Consider the following 17622-nt stretch of genomic DNA (forward strand, 5'->3'; position numbering starts at 1 on the left):
AAAAGTGGACATTGGAAAAACTCAATTTTAACAGGAAGAAACTTCAGACAGAAACATGCTCAGGCCATCTGTCGCAACCACTTATAAAAATGAAATAATTTTAATATTCGGTGAACTGTGTTTGTCAATATAATTTAGAAGCATAATAAATATAAGACTAAAGAAAGCCTGGGGGTGATTAAACTAAATTACTATACTATAACATAAATCTATGAATCGATATCTGTCTCAAAACCAACATCCTTCCTCTAGTTTATGTGCAAGTGTGCACAGCTATACTGACTACATGTATGTTTGCCGTCATCCCCTGTGGGATTGACTCAGTCTTAGTAGTAATCCCATTTCATCTAATCCAGCCTCTCTTGCTTGCTTCGCTCAACATGCTCTCACACACACTCAGATATACAAATGCTTCCTCTCTCATATAGACCAGCAGCCATTCATGTTGTTGGACTATTGCTCTCGCTGCTGTGGAGTCACGCTCATAAAACGCCATGGACCCATCTCCCTCAAGACTCCACCCAGTGATACCTGGGTAAGGACATACTTACTGTATGTAGGAAAACTGGCTAGAATATAGAGTTAAACATAAGACGGAGACCCGATGTGGAGGGTCAAACTGTCAACTAGAGCTACTTGGTAATCACAACAAAGAGCACTGATTGTCCTCATATATTAGATTTTTATTTCTGATGTGTTGTTGCTACAGAAAGATGGGTACAGCAAAGATCTGACAAGAGGTCATGGGAGCCACCAGGGTTGGGTAGAGGTGTTACTTCTTGCACATTAGTAAAAGACATCTTATTTTAACTGTTTGTTTCTTTTCTTTTCTTACAACATGTAGTTCTTTCAAAATTACTGACAATCATCTGAATTATAGCACCTCATTACACACATAATCAACACTCAGCTAATAGTAGTTTTATATATTGCCACGATAAGACTTTTTTTTTTAATAATCTAATCAATAAGTTTGTGTGGCTCGGCAGATCTGTTTGTAGAGTTGCATGTACGGTGTCAAAGCTGCTTTCTAGGACATGTTTTTAAAACATAATCTGTAATCAGAAGATGGCAAACTGAGTAGACAGTTAGCCAGTGTTTAGCTGTCTCTGGAGATATTAGCATGAGCTCAACTGCTTTAATGGTGTCGGATAGACTCACACCCTGATCAGTATAATCATAGACTTTAGCTAAAGTCTAAACATCCAAATTAGCCGAGAATACAGCTGTTTTTTCTTCTTCTTCTTCTTCTTCTGAAGTGCAGCCAAGAAATACTGGATGATTACTGAACAGTTAATGTACCTTAACACCATATATGAGTTGTAGGGTCTGTAAGGTATTAGTAGATTAACTGTTTAGCCTTTTTTTACATTTTTGCTCTGATGTAGAAACATGCTACAATGCAGCAGTGTTTTGACCTCAGCATGTTTACAGTACTGTGCAGAGGTCTGGACCCACCCCTCAGTTCTTTATATTTTGCTTCCAAGCAGCAAGACTTTCTTGTATTTATTTTAAAGTAATCTTGAGAAAAAGTTCCCCAGGTCTTTCCATGTTTTATTTTTTGGAAATTTGCTGCTTTTTCACTGATTTTCAGCCCAGTCCTTGTACATGACCATTTTCAGAGAAATGCTCTTTCTTGTTGTTGTTAGTGATTGTTAAGCCAGTTAACACTGACCTATGAATCATTCAAACATAAAAAAGGCAGAGGGGAACTCAGGTGATAAACCAGTGTTGTGTCTATAACCAACAACTCAGCAAAGAACAAATTTGAACTTGTATCTTTCAGCACTTTGGTACAGTCAGTCTGTCACAAAAGCATATAATTTGTTCATATTTCTGCAGTTGAATTATAAAAAGGATAATGCAGTTTGACAGACATAAAATAGTATTTTTACACCAACATGGTGATTCTTAAAGAGCTATTTGCCCAAAACTAACATATCTCGGAATGGTGTGCAGTGTGTCCTTAAAATGATTTTAAGGAAACTGGAGGACAAAAGAAGAAGTGGCTGGCCTTAAAAAAAAATATGTATATATATCTATAGCAGATGAACAATATGTGAATTTCATGTCCTTAAGATGTAGGAACAAAATCCAGCTGATCCATCTACTGTTCACTGAAGCCTGATCAGAAATGGTCTCAGTGGAAGGGTGGCTGTCAAGAAGCCATTCTTAAGGAAGGGAAACAGGGAGGGAAGGTTGAGGTATGTCAAATTACACAAGAACTGAACAGAAAACCAATGGTAACAGGTCTGATGGAGTGAAGAATCCAAAGCCAAAGAATCCAGATCACTGTCAATATGTATGGAGGAAGTCAGGAGAGATGTACACCAGTGTCTGTCTACAGTCATCTGTAAAAAACACGGTGGAGGATCTGTCATGGTTTGTGACGGCATTTTAGCCAGTGCTGATGGAATTATGAATGAAGAAAAGTTCCGTCAGATTTTGATCCACCATGCAACACCATATTATCTGGAAAGCTTCTGATTGGAAACACTTTAATTTTTCCGCATGACAGTGATCCCAAATACACTGCCAGTGCATTAAAATAAAATATATATATATATAAAAAAAAAAAACACAATGGTACACGATCAGTCATGGACTGGCCTCCCTAGAGCCTGGACCTCAAAATTATTGAAGCAGTGTGGGACCATCTTGACCAAAGGCAGAACCAAAGGCAGCCAACATCCAAAGAAGAGCTCTGAATGTCCTTCATGAAGCCTGGAGAAATATTCCTGAAGACTTAAAGAAATGACAAGAAGCTGACTAAGAGTTCAGGATGTGCTGAAGAATAAAGATGCTCACACCAAATATTGACTTTCAAGCTTTTTTGGATTTTTCAAATTCTGTTTTTGCCTTACATACTTTATTTCCATGTATTCTTGCACATTTCAATAAATTGCTGCACCTACTGCCTATTTTCCTGGCAAGACATACTGTAAAGAAATGTGGGGTGGCTCAAGACTTTTGCCCAGTACTGTGCATGCCTAAGATGGCCACACTAACATGCTGATGTTTAGAAGCACCATCTCAGTTTAGCAATCTTAAGAAAAGAAACAGAGCATCACTCATGCTTCTTATTAGAGCAAATGGTTTTACTATAGACTCACATTTTCTACAATAACACATCAACAGTCACAAAAACATAAAATGGACACAGTGAAAATGGACATCTCCTCTGTATGATGGTATTATGAGATCCCCCGTTACTCGCTCAAATTAGACTCTAATTAAATGCCAGTTTTAAAAATGTGTGTTTTTAAGAGTTTCTTGAAATTATTGGTAGCGTTTGCGCCCCTAAGATTTTTAGGAAGTACTGGATACCTAACAGTTATCATTATTGATACAAGAATGGATCCAAAAAACAGGATAGAAGCAGATAATCATATTTACCGCCTAAACCATAACTATGTATCCTGCTATCCATGAGACCAGAAACGCCCGTTTATTTTACCAGAAAGTGCAGTGAAAGTTCATCTTATCTGCAGACGTTTGACTTGTCACAGCAGCACAGCAGTAACTAATAAGATTAAAGATGACCCCATTCCATTAAAGCATGCCGGTAAGCCAGCGAGCTGTCATGCTGGCACTGGCGCACCTGACTGGAATGGAACCAGTTATTAATGTAATTAGTTATACCTGTGTCTGACAAGCTGAACTGTCAGCTGTGAGGTGTGTTATCGTCCCTCCTAGGGTGTTATATAACTCATTTCCTGTAAAGGTTGCAGCGAGCCATCTATAAAGGGAGGCTTTCGGGAGCACTCATTGACTGTCTGCTGTCAGGGGTTTTCTGGGTCACGGAGGAAGAAGATGGAGGAGCGGAGCAGTGATTTTCTGTCAGCTTTAGGAGACAAGCAATATATCAAATAACCGGTGTGTTTTCCAGTAGACATCTCCAGATGAGTTTTCTCAGAAAAGAAAATTACAAAAATAAAGTCATAAAGCTTGATATTGCTGTCCTGCTTTCTCTGTCACAAGCAGGTTCCAAATGAAGCCAAAACACTGCCAGTAAGATGCAGTATTATAAATCAGTATTATTTAATCACAGTATCTAAATTACACTTTGTTCTTTGTGCTCCCTCAGAAACACATTTTTCATTACAGGAAACTTTCAGCACAGCAGATTTTAATGCTTCTTCATTAGTTTAACGGTTCAGTGTCTGCCCGCCTCTCCTCAGGTTGTTCTGCAGAATCTGTTGATGTGCATGGTGTGCTTCTACTCTCTCTACTACATCGCGGTCAGTCTCTGCATTGGACTGCTCAGGTATACTCAGACTCACACGGTAATGAGACCCACTGGGATAAAAGAGTCAGATAAGCAGGTTACAACAGAGTTGTTATTGTTCGCGCTCACGTCATTATCTTTCCTTGCTGTATGTCTTTAGGGTTCATGAAATCAACAGCTTGTTGGCTCCGTTCGACTACACCACACAACCGTCATGGCAGAATCCCAAATACCTGGGTGAGAGTGTATTATTATTTCCCTCTATTGCTTCTATCATACTGCATTTCAGAGACAAGGATTTTATTAAATTCATTCAGCTCTGTGGTGATAGGTCACTTTGCAGACGACAGTGTTAAACAGAAAACATGCAATTCATCACTTAAAGCACCCCAAATTGTTAACAAGGCCATTCGCTTGTATAGCAAGAACCTTTACTTCAATACTTACTTACTTTTTAAATACTTTTAAAAAGCTGAATCGTGGAAAACTATTCCTGTGAGGTTCAAGAAAAAATGATTATAATAGGCACTCTTTAAGTAGGTGTTTTTAGTGTGTTCAAGCCTGGATGAGAATCAGAAAAAAAAAATAATGTAATAACCCCTGCAGGGAAACTGCTTTGTAACAGTTGCTCAAGACTGTAGAAATTGTAAAATTATACTACTTCATCAGAAAGAGGAGGAACTGTGTAACTTGATGGCCACAAGAAGGAAGCGAGGATCTCCTGTGACGTCTAGAGCTGCAGTGAGTCATGCTCAGTCTATAATGCTCCTCTGACTATCCCGGGGGGGGCGTTCTGATAGCAGCTTCCTCTGCATGACTGCATTCAGCTCCATCCAACAGACTGAGACAGCCCCTTCTAAGTTTGCTGATTTTTTTTTTTTTTTGCTGCATCTATCATCACTGAAAGACAGGAGCCAGTAAAAAAAGAAAGTCCGGTGTGATCAAAATGATTGTCTTACAATGAAGCTGCAGACTGTCAGAGATGTGTCTGCATGTTCAAATTCAAGTCTCAGCGTTTGGTACTCCATCTGTTTCTCACAGTTGTCTCACTTCCAAGATCCGCTGTGGCGACCGCCTCGCGAATAAGGGATCAGCTGAAAGTCGCTCTAATTTAACTACTACATGCAATACACACATAACTGTAACTTGGGACAAGAAAACTGCAAAATCTGACGTTTTAACCATCAGGCAGCGAGTCCAGCCAAGGGAGACATGGATCCCTGTGTTAGTCAATATATTCATGTTTCACTGTATCAAAGAGCTGTGTGTAGCATCATGTGTACTGACGCTCGTTACTAACTAGAGTAGAGCTTACAATATGTACATGTGAGACAACAATAACTTTCAGTAATTGCACTTGATGCTGTCAAAAGCAGTAGAATTAGGGCAACTTGTTTCTGAAAGGGCATAATGTATATTTGACAGTCCATCCATCCATTCTCCTCCGTTTATCAGAATCATGTAACCCTTTTTTTCTCTTACATCCTTCTTGCCTCTTTGAAATTTGTTGAGGACAAAACTTCACGAAACCCACAAACACAGTGAAAGAACTCTGTGTGTTTCTCTTTTTATTCTCCAACTGAACAAGGTTATTTTTCCTAAATGGGGTTACTCAGGAGAGAAAGGTCAGCTTCAAATAGGATGATTTATTTCTCATTAATCCAAGAAAAGACTGCTATGAGCTTGCAGTATGAAGTTTGCACCTTAAAGAGGAAAGCAAATAGGACACTGTGTACTGCAGTGCTCTGGTACTGCGCAATACTGTGTATTACTCATAATATCTGGTGAAGTAGTCTACCACCCAGGCAGCAATCTGCATAGGATTCATATGTTTTTTTTTCAAAGGTGCTGCAGAAATCAAAGATCATGAATCCCGTAGTGTGTTCTGGTCTGCACAGTTGTGTGTGTGTGTGGGCACATGAAAGCAGACAGGCTTTATGATGGTATCTTTCAGCAGCCTTCACGATGTGTGAACTTAGAGTTACCAGACTGTAGTCACTGGCAGCACTGGGATCAGCCTTCTTGGTACTGGAACAGGGACCTTCTTCAGACATGTTTCTGGAGGTGGTGGCATTGTTGCTAAGTCGGTGTGAGGCTGTGTGCCAAATCTTCCAAAGAAACCATTAAGCCTGTTGGCCCTGTTGATGTTCCCATCTAGCATTTGACTGCTGGGCTCACAGCCAGCAATCATCCTCATGCCTCTCCGGACTTCCCTGATGTCACTGAGCTGCAGCCTTGGCTCCAGCTTCATCCTGTAGGCCTCTGATATTCATTGGTTGTTGTTTCTGGAACCTCTTACTTGGTTCCATGTCACCTGACCTCAACAAAAAAATTGAGAGACTCCTGCTCAGTATCAGGAGTGCTGACAACAGTCTGAAAATGTAATTTCATAGCAGCCCAGCACTGTCTCACATAGCATGTGATTGGATATGGCAGTTTAATGTTAAAGTAAAGGTAGCTCGGTAAGGTGATGTGTCGCTTTCTCTCTTTCTCCCTGCAGTCGGAGTAATCTCCACAGAAGTGACCTATATTTTGGGAGGGCTGGTGTTTGCCTGGATTGTGGAGGAGTGGGTTTGGGACTATGCCATAACTGTCACACTGCTGCATGTTGCAATGACTGTAGCAGGTAGATACACACTCACACACACACACATGCACGCACACGCACGCACACACACACAGAACCACAAAGTGGATCAATAGAGCGGAACTGCTGATAGGATTGGGAGCTTGGTTATGTAACTGGATATAGCGGCTGCAGTTCAGTGTATAAACACACAGACACCATCCATTTGAATGTCCATCTCTAAACTGGATTCAGTTTATCCAAGCATGAGGCTTCATATTTCTCTTTTCTGCTGAGGTCACAGTCTGTATTATTTATTTTGATATTAAGTGTTGTAACAAAATTCACAGTGTATTCTGGTGTGTTTTGCAGTCATGTCAGACTTCCCTTCAGCTGAGCACTGGTGGATGGCTCTGGGTAAGATTTGTACTTGTTCATGGTTCTGTCTGTGCTCCCATCTGTCTCCAATCCCATTTGCAAAAGCCAAAAAAAAAAAAAAAAATCCCATCTTTTTCTCTAGCTCCCACTCTATTTGAACATTTCCTCTTCCCAGACTATACTACAGCTCACTTCCATCATGCTTGCAGATTCAAATGCTCTTGCGGTCATTATTTAAGTCCTCTCTCTGCAGGTACAGGCCTGGTGATGATGATAGTTGGAGGACAGCTCTTGGCCTACAGACTCTTCAGAAGCAACTTTGTCTATCCAACTGAGCTGCAGAATTTCTAATGAAAATGAAGCATTTCACTGCTGACAATGTTATTACTGGTCTGAGCAACTCAAGCAGGTCTATAAAATTATATATACTGTATATATTCTATAAAGCAACACAAGACTGAATTTGTTTCCTGACCAGCTTAGTTCATTAGGTAATAATCAGATCCCACTTTGTACAAATGGCCTAACTTTGTCTATTTAACATATGTTTTTGAGTTTTTTTAACCTCTTCTGTACAGTTTATTATATTTCAATTTTGTATTGTTTCTTTGCACACTTTAAACCATAAACTTAAGCTTAAAGAAATAGATGTTACAGCTGGAAAATGCTTGAATTATTTACTATCAGTAATCTACTGACTGATACATGTGCATAGATAGGTTGTGTCTATTTTTTTTTTTATTTCTTATGTTAGTGTAAAAGTTAGAATTTGGCACATATATTATCATATAATTTGTCACTCTCTGTGGCCAGACAGTTGTGTGCAAAGCAATTCAGTTCACATCTACACATAAATAACTTTACTGTTTGCTATATGTACAAATTAAAATCTATTTGGATAAGGACATGGCTGTGTTTATTTATTTATTTATTTTTTAAAATCTGTATGTGTGTGAGTGTAATCTGTGTGTTCTTTATGCCAGCACCTAGAGGCACACCATTTAGACCAGGGGTGAGCAATTAATTCTCTCAAGGGGCCACACGAGAAACTGGGAGTGTTGCGGAGGCCCCATCAATAAGCTTATAAAGAGATAAAATTCATGTTGAGCAGAACTGAGTTCAACTTATGGAGCCCTTTGTACAGGATTCACTGTCATGGCTCGGCCAGTAATAATGCTGGCATGTCTTCACGTGTTTTCTCCTAATGAAGTTGTGCATGCAAACTGGGTTTTTATTGTACTTTTCGGCGCGCAGCTGTGAAGTGTCAGTAACCTGGGCGCATGGTTCCTGCTCTGCTCACAGTCAGTTGGTCTCGTCAAGGTCACATGGTGCAATTAACCAAAACGTGAGCGCCAGGACGGAGTAAGAAGCTAGTTTTATCGACTTGTCTGTTTAACAGCGCTCGGGTAAACCTGTCCACTACAGCATTAACCCACACCATCGGCTAAATGTCAAGAAACGGGTTAATATCGAGTATGCGGAGGGTACTACACGCCGATGACCAGCTCGAAACGAGCTCTCCGGTAAGTCAGCGTGTCAGAACCTCAAAGTGGCTAGCTCAGCTAGCTGGCCAAGTGCTAGCAAAGTTTATATTTGTCATAAAAATATAACCATTACTGCCACTAGTCTAGAAAAGACACTTATGCGTTGTGTAAGCCATGACTTTAAAATAGCATAGCATTTAAGTTTAAAATGACATAACTCTAGGTATAGTTTGTCTTTAGCTTTAAGGAACCAACCCAGCGGTGTATACTTAACTGCCAGTGCAACACATTAATTTAAAAAGGTAGGAAAGTTCAGCTTAGTTAGTGTCAATCAGATATGAAGTTTAAATCACTCACACACATTCAAAACCGAGATACTGTCTATACAATGCGGTGGCAGTATGTGCAGACACACATGGAAATAAAGTATGTGAGGTGAAACAGAGTTAATATAATTCTAACAAGCTTTAAAGTCAGTATTTGGTGTGACCACCTTTATTCTTCAACACTGCCTGAACTCTCTGAGGCAGCCTTCTTAAGTAGTCTTCAGGAATAGTTCTCCAGGTTTCTTTAAGGACATTCAAAGCTCATCTTTGGATGTTGGCTGTCTTTTGTTCGGTTCTCTGTGAAGATGATCCCACGCTGCTTCAATAATGTTGAGGTCTGGGCTCTGGGGAGGCCAATCCATGCCTGTCTGTGTTCCATTGTGTTTTTTCCATACAGGTGCGTTTGCTGTGTGTTTGGGATCATTGTCATGCTTAAAAATGAAGCTGTTGCCAATCAGATGTTTTCCAGATGGTTCTGAATGGCGGATTAAAATCAGATGGGCATCTATAAAACATTTTATTTTTTTGTAGATTCAAAGATGTGTTTTTGTAACAGGCTGCTAGTAACAAAGCTGCTGATACAACTGGTTCTTTAGTAAGTTGTCTATTATGTGTAGACACAACACTGGTTTATCCCGTGAGTTAGGTGCCTTTTTTATGCTTGAATGAGTCATAGGTCAGTGTTAAGTGGCTTAACAAACAACAACAACAAAAAAATCCACTGAAAATGTCAGGTACAAGTACTGGACTGAAAATAAGTGAAAAAACAGCCAATGTCCAAAGAAAAACTTTGAAAAACCTTCAGAAACTCTGGAGAACAATTGCTCATGACCACTGGGAAGCAAAATATAAAGAAATGAAAGGTGCTGAAGACTTTTGTGCAGTACTGTGTTATAAAGCAGTTCAAACTATGGTAACACTTAGTGACTGGGCCCTATCCATGGTTTGCAACATTAACTTTGAGCTTTTACTAATGTCATGAGCAATGTGTTCAGTCTTACTAATCACAGTTTCGTGCAAACAGGGTTTTCCCAAATGGCTCTCATGGACATGTGAAGCTTAGTTGGTGCATTAAGTTCCTGGTTCTGTATAAAAGACAAACAAACGAAAACCAAGATCACACATGATCTCCATTGCTCACAGTCTGACAGTGGAAATGAGAGTGCAAACGGACACAACAAGAATTTAGCACTAAAATCTCAAACAAGCACTAAAGTCTGTAAATAACTTGTCTGATCAGTTTGATATGTCAAAACTGTTAGAGCACACAAACAGTATATGATTTACCAGCCATTAGCGAGTGTTTAAAAACAGCTATGTTAGAAAACCCTTTTGAGACAGACAGAATCATGGACCATTAGCATGGCATCAAAATGTTGGCAGTACAACTCATTTTGACCAGCCACCTATTGCACTGGTGATGCTCCCTGGACACTGTGGACGTGGTGATGGAGAGAAGAGAGATAGCAAGGCTGTCCTCCATGTTGTCAAATTACTCACACCCCATGCGTGACACTGGGTACAGCTTTGAGGAGCTCCATCAGTGCTAGGCTGCTGCACCCAAAATGTTTGAGGGACCCGTCGTGGGTCTTTTCTCCCTGCAGCAGTCAGACTTTAACCAGCACTGCTCCCAGAAATAAAAGTAGTCCACTATGTTCACCACTACTATTGCTAGCACTGTGCAATATACTTTATTTTTTAATAGGTTAGGTATTTATTTAGTGCAATAAACAGGTGTAATATAATAATCAATTTTGTAACAGAATCTGTTATGTAATAATATACTCTGTCCTCCGTTATGTACATAATATTTATACTGATACATACTGCTGATACCATACATATTGTTTATACAGGTTTTTTTTGTCATTTTCCTTTAACTCTTATACTTTTTATTTTTTATACTTTCTATTTTTTATACCCTTAGTTACTGTTTGTGCTCTGTACTATACCTCTGCTGCTGCTATGCTGAATTTCCCCACTGTGGCACTAATTGAGGCGACTGTTTGTTGTGATTTGGCGCTATATAAATAAAATTGAATTGAATTGAATTGAATAAAGGGATTTCTTATCTTATCATAGAATACAGGCTGTTGTACATAAGTCGTCTAGCAAAACTAAAGAAATGTGCAGTTTTGTGATTTGGAATATAAATTTAGGTGTGTGAATTCTCTGAGAATGCTTCATGGGCATGTAATAATGCAGCACTCAGTGTTTACGAGTTTGAATGGTGTGTCACGTGCAGGGTCGTGTCATTTCTTTCCATTGTAGAGTCCTTTTGAACAGCTAAGCCGCCGGATGAATGACATCTTAGGAGATGGAGGAATCCTGAAGGAGGTGGTCCAACCTGGAGAGGGCCCACCTGTGCCCCAAAATGCTTCAGTACTGAGTATGTATAAGTGCACATTTCTTTCTAAAGCCTCTTACTGTCATAATTTATCTAATAAGTGAGTTCAGATTTTTAGTTCATCTAGCCCAGTGACCAATGAATTTATGCCATAGCATCTGAGCTGTTTGAGGTGCTACATCACTGATGTTCTGCTTTTACTTCCACACAGTCCATTACTCGGGTTTCCTGGAATATTCTGATCAGCCTTTTGAAACCACCACTAACCTCAAGTACCCCCGGATGATGAAGTTGGGGAGAGGTGAGAAACAGTGATGTTTCTGTTTTCCTGCCTGAAATAGCGTTGTTTTAAACGTCATTCTTCAAACAGATGTGACGGTGGTCGGGCTGGGGCTGGGTCTGTTGACCATGAAGAAAGGAGAGTTCTCTCGGTTCCTCCTCCAGCCTCAGTATGCATACGGGGAAGTGGGCTGCCCTCCATTCATTCCCGCTGGTGCTGTGGTTCTGTATGAGGTCCACATCCTCGATTACCTTGACTCTGGGAAAGTGGATGACTTTACTGCAATGAGTCCGGTAGGATGGCTGCAAATGCTCTGTTCAGGACTGAGACAGTGTTGTGCTACCAACCCAATCCAGATCTGCACATTGTAGATAACCCTTTACCGCACATACTTAAAAGCCTCTAAGTTTTTGCTTCACAGGGTAGATCAGAAGCTGCCTTTGAATGATTCTTTTCTGTTCTTCTGTCCAAAGGAGGAGCAAAACACTGTTCCTCTATCCACACTTATTGAAGTTGTCAACACCCTGCGGAGTTTTGGCAACCGTTGCTTCAACCAGAACCGATATTACAATGCCAAAGATCGCTATAAACAGGTAGATCTTTAAGTATGTTAATTTTTTTTTTGAATTTTTCATTACACTCTATTGTAATGGCTAATGTGATGCCATTTCTGGTGAAAGTGTATTTTGTAGTAATCCTCTGATTTGCCCACAGGCTATGACGTTGCTGAGAAACAGGGAAACACGGAGCGATTCAGAGAAGGAGGCGATCAAGACGGCTCTGCTTCCTCTCTATCTGAATATTTCTTTTGTTGAGCTCCGTCTGGACAGACCGCACAAAGCCCTGAAATACGGCAACAAAGCCTTGGAGATAGACTCTGCCAACACAAAGGCTCTTTTCCGCTGTGGACAGGTAGGACGGGGCTGTCAGTGAAAAATCCTCAATGTCTCTGGAGTCTTGAAAAACAAAAGGGAGGAGAGCAAAGGAAAGACATGAAGCAAAAATATTTTTTTGGCCCTTTGTCGTTTTTTCAAGTTTCACACAACATATTAACTCAGTTAAAGATGTTTTTTGATGAACTGTTATTCAGATGGCATTTCTTTTAGGCTTACCTGGAGCTGCGTGAATATGAGAGTGCTCACGGTTGTCTCATATCTGCTCAAGCAAAGAAGCCCTTCGACAGTGACATCAACAACCTTCTGAGGAAAGTGACGATGTAAGATGATTTTAATCAGTTTAGAATAAATACTGTAGTTTAGATAGTCTGCTTCAGTTGTTTCTCCTGGGCCTGTGTACACCAGTAGGCTAAAACTGTAACAGCTCCCTGACAAATACCAATAGTTAGGAGCCCAGTGTCCACACAGCTTGAATTGAAATACATTAGTATTTTCACATTAATCCCTACACTCGCTGGCCACTTTATTAGGTGTACCTGTTCAACTGCTCGTTAAAACAATTATCTAATCACCCAATCACGTGGCAGAAACTCAGCGCATTTAGGCATGTAGATGTGGTCCAGATGGCCTGCTGAAGTTCAAACTGAGCATCAGAATGGGGAAGAAAGGTGATTTAAGTCATTATGAACATGGCGTGGTTGTTGGTGCTGGACGGGTTCAGTATTTATTTCCTGGGATTTTTCCAAACAACCATCTCTACAGTTTACAGAGAAATGATCCGAAAAAGGGAAAAAATCACCAGTAAGCGGACGTTTTTTGCCTCATTGGTCAGAGGAGAATGGGCAGACTGCTTTGAGCTGATAAGGCAGCACTAACACAACCAAAGTATGCAGAAGAGCATCTTTGAATGTGGAACCTTAAAACTGATGGGCAACAGCAGCAGAAGACCACACCGGGTCCCAATCCTGTCAGCTACAGACTACACAGGGGTTAACCAAAATTGGACAACAGAAGATTGGAAAAATGTTTCCTGGTCTGATGAGCCTTAATTTCTGCTTTGACACTCAGATGGTAGGGTTAGAATTTGGCATAAACAACATGAAGCAGGGCATCTGTCCTGCCTGGTATCAACAGTTCAAGCAGCTGTTGCAGTGGTGTATGGGAAACTTTCTTGTCCATCCCTTTATGACCACCCATTTCCTGATAGCTGCCTCCAGTGGGATAAAGTGCCATGCCACAAAGCTCAAACACAGCAAAAGGAGGTTCCAACCTAGAATTAGCGAGGTGTTCCTAATAAAGTGATCAGTGAATGTCTTTTGTAACATTAGTGAAGGCAATGAAGATATTCATGTGTGTCATTTTCATGTTCCAGGTGCTATAAAGAAAGCCTGGACAAAGAGAAAGGCCTGTACTCCAAGATGTTTAGAGAGCTGAAGGGCCCAGTGAAAATGTGAGCACCAGCAGGAGGACGAGGTGAGAAATCCTGTTCACTCATTCTGCTCGACTGTTTATTTTACAATGACCTGTGCACCAGGTCAGTATCTGTGCTGTTCCCTTAAACCTGTTATATTTATCACCACAGATGAATACGTCCCATCATAAATACACCGCGAATAATAGCATTTTAAAGAAGCCATGAAAAAGTCGAGTGTGTTTCAAAGTAAAATCTTGCAGATTAGTGTCCTACTACTGATCTGGACCTCATCGTTTAATCAAACACTAATTGTATAGTCCGAGAGGCAAACTACAGTTCCCATGAGTCTTTGCCATTTGCACAGACAAACCCTCAGTATTATGTTACCGTTTGAAGTAGACTGACCTCAGCTGTTGCACTTTGTGTTGCAGGGTTCATGATTCACCAGCATGTTTTCTTTTCTTTGTGTTTTTCTACTTATGAAGGGAGTTGTGTTGTAATCATTGGATTTTTTTTTTGAAAATTATCTCAAAAAGGAATTAATTTCAAGTTTGTATTGAAATATTTTTCATATGTTTAATAATGTTATTAATTTCATTGTTACCCTTTCTCTCCTTGGACTCCTGTTGTAAATGACATGTTTGCTGGAGCGTTAAAGCATTTGTTTGGGATCTTGAGATGTTTATAATAAAAATAACATGTTCACTTCATACGTCTCATCTTTGTAGGTTAGAAACTAAAATCTTGAATTTGAGCTTCAGCTTATGCTCAAATGTACTTTAGCAAACTTCTTATTAAACTTGACTTTGGAAGAGACACTGAATTTTGGTTGTTTCGTGTGTGGACACTTTGATATATTTAGAAATTATGTATGTAATTATAATATTAAAACTGCTGTTTTAATTTTGTTTTTAATCAGGATTAATTTCCTCTGAAGCAGATGGGTTGGGGGGCTTTCAGGGGTGGAGACATGAGCTACATTAAGTGTTTGTGCTTAACTGTGAGCTTCACTTGGCCTAATTACCTGAGAAAGGATCTGCAGTGACAGTAGGGGGTACCCTTTCTGATACTGCTGCTTTGTGTGGTAGACACCAGGGGCATAACTGAGCAATCTTTGTACCAGGAGCCACAACAGCCAAACTTTAGCACACATAAGATATGATGTTAGACTATTTTAAATATTAAAAGAGGGGGAAATGACAAATCCTCTTTTTATCTCATTTCTCAGAGTTCCTGTCAAAGATAAATTGTTATAGTTGGACTTTTCTGTAATTACCCAGCAACCTTCCTCCACATACAGTACTCTAGGCCCAAATGAAAGTGGTCTTAAAGTGGAGGTAGCGTGGGGGATACAGGGAAGCAAACTGAAGCAGGAAGTGAGTGAATGGCAAATAAATAGGAAGATATAAAAAGACTGAGTTGAGAGTAATGGGAAGGGAGTGATGGCATGAGTGCATTGGAAATGGGGAGGAGCAGAGAAATCTAATTGATCTCTGGCTAATCCACTTTTCACTGTGTGTGTGTGTGTGTGTGTGTGTGTGTGTGTGTGTGTGTGTGTGTGTGTGTGTGTGTGTGTGTGTGTGTGTGTGTGTGTGTGTTACTATCAACTCCTACCATGTGGCCAGTTGGTTGTGCTTTGTGAAACACAGCCTTACTGAATTCAAATAAGCAACAAACAATGGCCTCCAGATTCTCACACTACCTTCAGCTCAGGTAAGGTATTAGGAATGTTGAGCTCTTTGTGTTTGTACACCGGTGTGTGCATATGGGTGTGTAACCCTTTTCATTTTTAAACATAACATGTCTGCTCTCTGACTTATGTGATGTGTGTCACCAGTGTGTGCTCAAATCTTTAGGATGACAAAGGCTGAAGACTTCACACATGCGTGTTTTACCTGCTGTGAGTCTCCTGTGATTAGCTATGCTAAGCAGAACTCTGACTGTGGTTTGAAAAATGTCATGAAGAAATGATCCAGGGCTATATGAGCTATATTTGTGAGGGAATACAGGTGCAGTGTCAAAGTGCTGTTTCCTTAAGCTTTTGTGAGTGAGCATTATACTTTTTCTAGTTAAATTTGTAGGGCCTTTGAAATATGATATAGTGTGCCATCCAAGTATACACTGCACATATAACAGCGTACACAAAAGTATAAGAGCAGTCAGTTTGCTTGTTATATGCAGTCATTTGAGGGGCAAACAGTAATTTGACAGTATGTCAGTAACTGCAAAAGTTACCTTTGGGAGTTTGTGGTTACTGTAAGTGTTTTGCTAGCCTTATCCAAAAATTAGCTCAGTATCTTTCCTGGGGTTGCCAGTATACGTTTCTAGCAGGATATCAATATAATGCAGGCTCAGATCAGTGAGTGAACACCCTCAAACATCTTTAAAGCTGCTCATCAGTCATTACTCCCTTTCAAAGCTAAAGCAGTTGCCCACAAACATGATCTTAACCCCTGGGTCAGGGGTGTCAAATATAAGACCTGGGGCCCAAAATTGGCCCAAGACTCCAATCCAGGCCACTTGACAGCTTTGGAAAATGTGAAGGAGGGAATACATTTTGGACTTTTAACTGTTTTCATAAGTTTTGAACCTTTTCCCACTGATAAAGACCTCCACCACTTATACAAACACATCAAAGCAATTAAGTAATAGATAAGGATTAAAGTGACAGAAAAGTTCCTTTCCTGTTTTTCATTGTATACTATATAATATACAATTTCATTATGTGTGTGTGTGTGTGTGTGTGTGTGTGTATATGTATATATATGTGTATATATATATATATATATATATATATATTAGGGCTGGGACTTTAACGTGTTAATTTCGATTAATTAATTACGGGGAAATTAACAAATTAAAAATTTTAACGCATTTTAATCGCACTTTACACCGTGGAACGTTTCTCAATGCACGAGTTCCCAGCATACAGATTATATCGACGCACAATGTCCAAATTCAGGGGCCGCATCCTTCGAAGGACCCGGCCCACGTCGTTCGCAGCCCAGGAAGACCGCAAAGGCCGGAAGTGAGCGTTTAGCCTTCATATCAGCGTCGCCTGCCCTCACCTCTGCGTAGCTCATGTCGCCTACCAACCGTGAGTGCGAAGCATAGCTGTGTAAAATCAGCTGGTTAAACGGAGAGCAAACTTTTGCTCCTTTTTGTGGTTTAATTTTAAGTATTTATTCAAAATAAGCTGTTAAAACAAGCATAACAACATCAAGGAATACAGCTGAGCGAATGATTAATTTCCAACTATATTAAGTGAGACATTAATGTTGACTAAAACTATCCAGTTATCATGCTTAACTTTAATTTCAGGAGTTTGCTTATCAAAGGAGGACTTCCACCCTTCATTGGTCTGTGTAGTAGACTGGTGGGAAAATAAAATTTTGAAGTTTAAGCTTATGTATGTTGATTCATTCATCAACCAAACTTAAATTAATATTTCTCATGTTAAATATTAAAATGTGATTAAAATGCAGTTAATTTCAATTAATTAATTAATTACAAAGCTTCTAATTAATCCCACCCCTAATATATATACAAAAGCACCTTAGGCTGTATGATTAAGACCTTTCTTATTTTGCTTATTATCAATCCAGAATGGAAAACAGCTCTAAATATTGACTCCACCAAATCGAAATAGTAAATAACAGAGCAAATAACAGCCATGAGGCTATGGGTCAGACACACTGATGTT

At 39.8% G+C, this 17622-nt stretch overlaps 2 protein-coding genes across 3 annotated transcripts; both read left to right on the forward strand.

The window, feature by feature from the left end:
- Positions 1 to 387: 387 nt before the first annotated feature.
- tmem244 (transmembrane protein 244) lies at positions 388 to 8077 on the forward strand. The gene is made up of 6 exons (XM_030721538.1): positions 388 to 535; positions 4182 to 4267; positions 4389 to 4465; positions 6729 to 6854; positions 7167 to 7211; positions 7426 to 8077. Exons 1-6 carry the CDS (start codon positions 443 to 445, stop codon positions 7521 to 7523), a joined length of 525 nt encoding a protein of 174 aa, XP_030577398.1. The 5' UTR covers positions 388 to 442; the 3' UTR covers positions 7524 to 8077.
- A 373-nt stretch (positions 8078 to 8450) lies between these two features.
- On the forward strand, positions 8451 to 14537 carry fkbp6 (FKBP prolyl isomerase 6). Of its 2 annotated transcripts, none has more exons than XM_030722033.1 (9): positions 8451 to 8695; positions 11254 to 11371; positions 11541 to 11630; positions 11700 to 11902; positions 12083 to 12202; positions 12324 to 12521; positions 12716 to 12825; positions 13878 to 13978; positions 14351 to 14537. In XM_030722033.1, exons 1-8 carry the CDS (start codon positions 8621 to 8623, stop codon positions 13957 to 13959), a joined length of 996 nt encoding a protein of 331 aa, XP_030577893.1. In that variant the 5' UTR covers positions 8451 to 8620; the 3' UTR covers positions 13960 to 13978; positions 14351 to 14537. The 2 variants fall into 2 exon arrangements, with proteins under 2 accessions (XP_030577893.1, XP_030577892.1); XM_030722032.1 differs by lacking the exon at positions 14351 to 14537 and adding an exon at positions 14088 to 14323.
- Positions 14538 to 17622: the final 3085 nt, after the last annotated feature.

This window comes from Archocentrus centrarchus, chromosome 24, assembly GCF_007364275.1.
Source record: "Archocentrus centrarchus isolate MPI-CPG fArcCen1 chromosome 24, fArcCen1, whole genome shotgun sequence".
Taxonomy (NCBI): domain Eukaryota; kingdom Metazoa; phylum Chordata; class Actinopteri; order Cichliformes; family Cichlidae; genus Archocentrus; species Archocentrus centrarchus.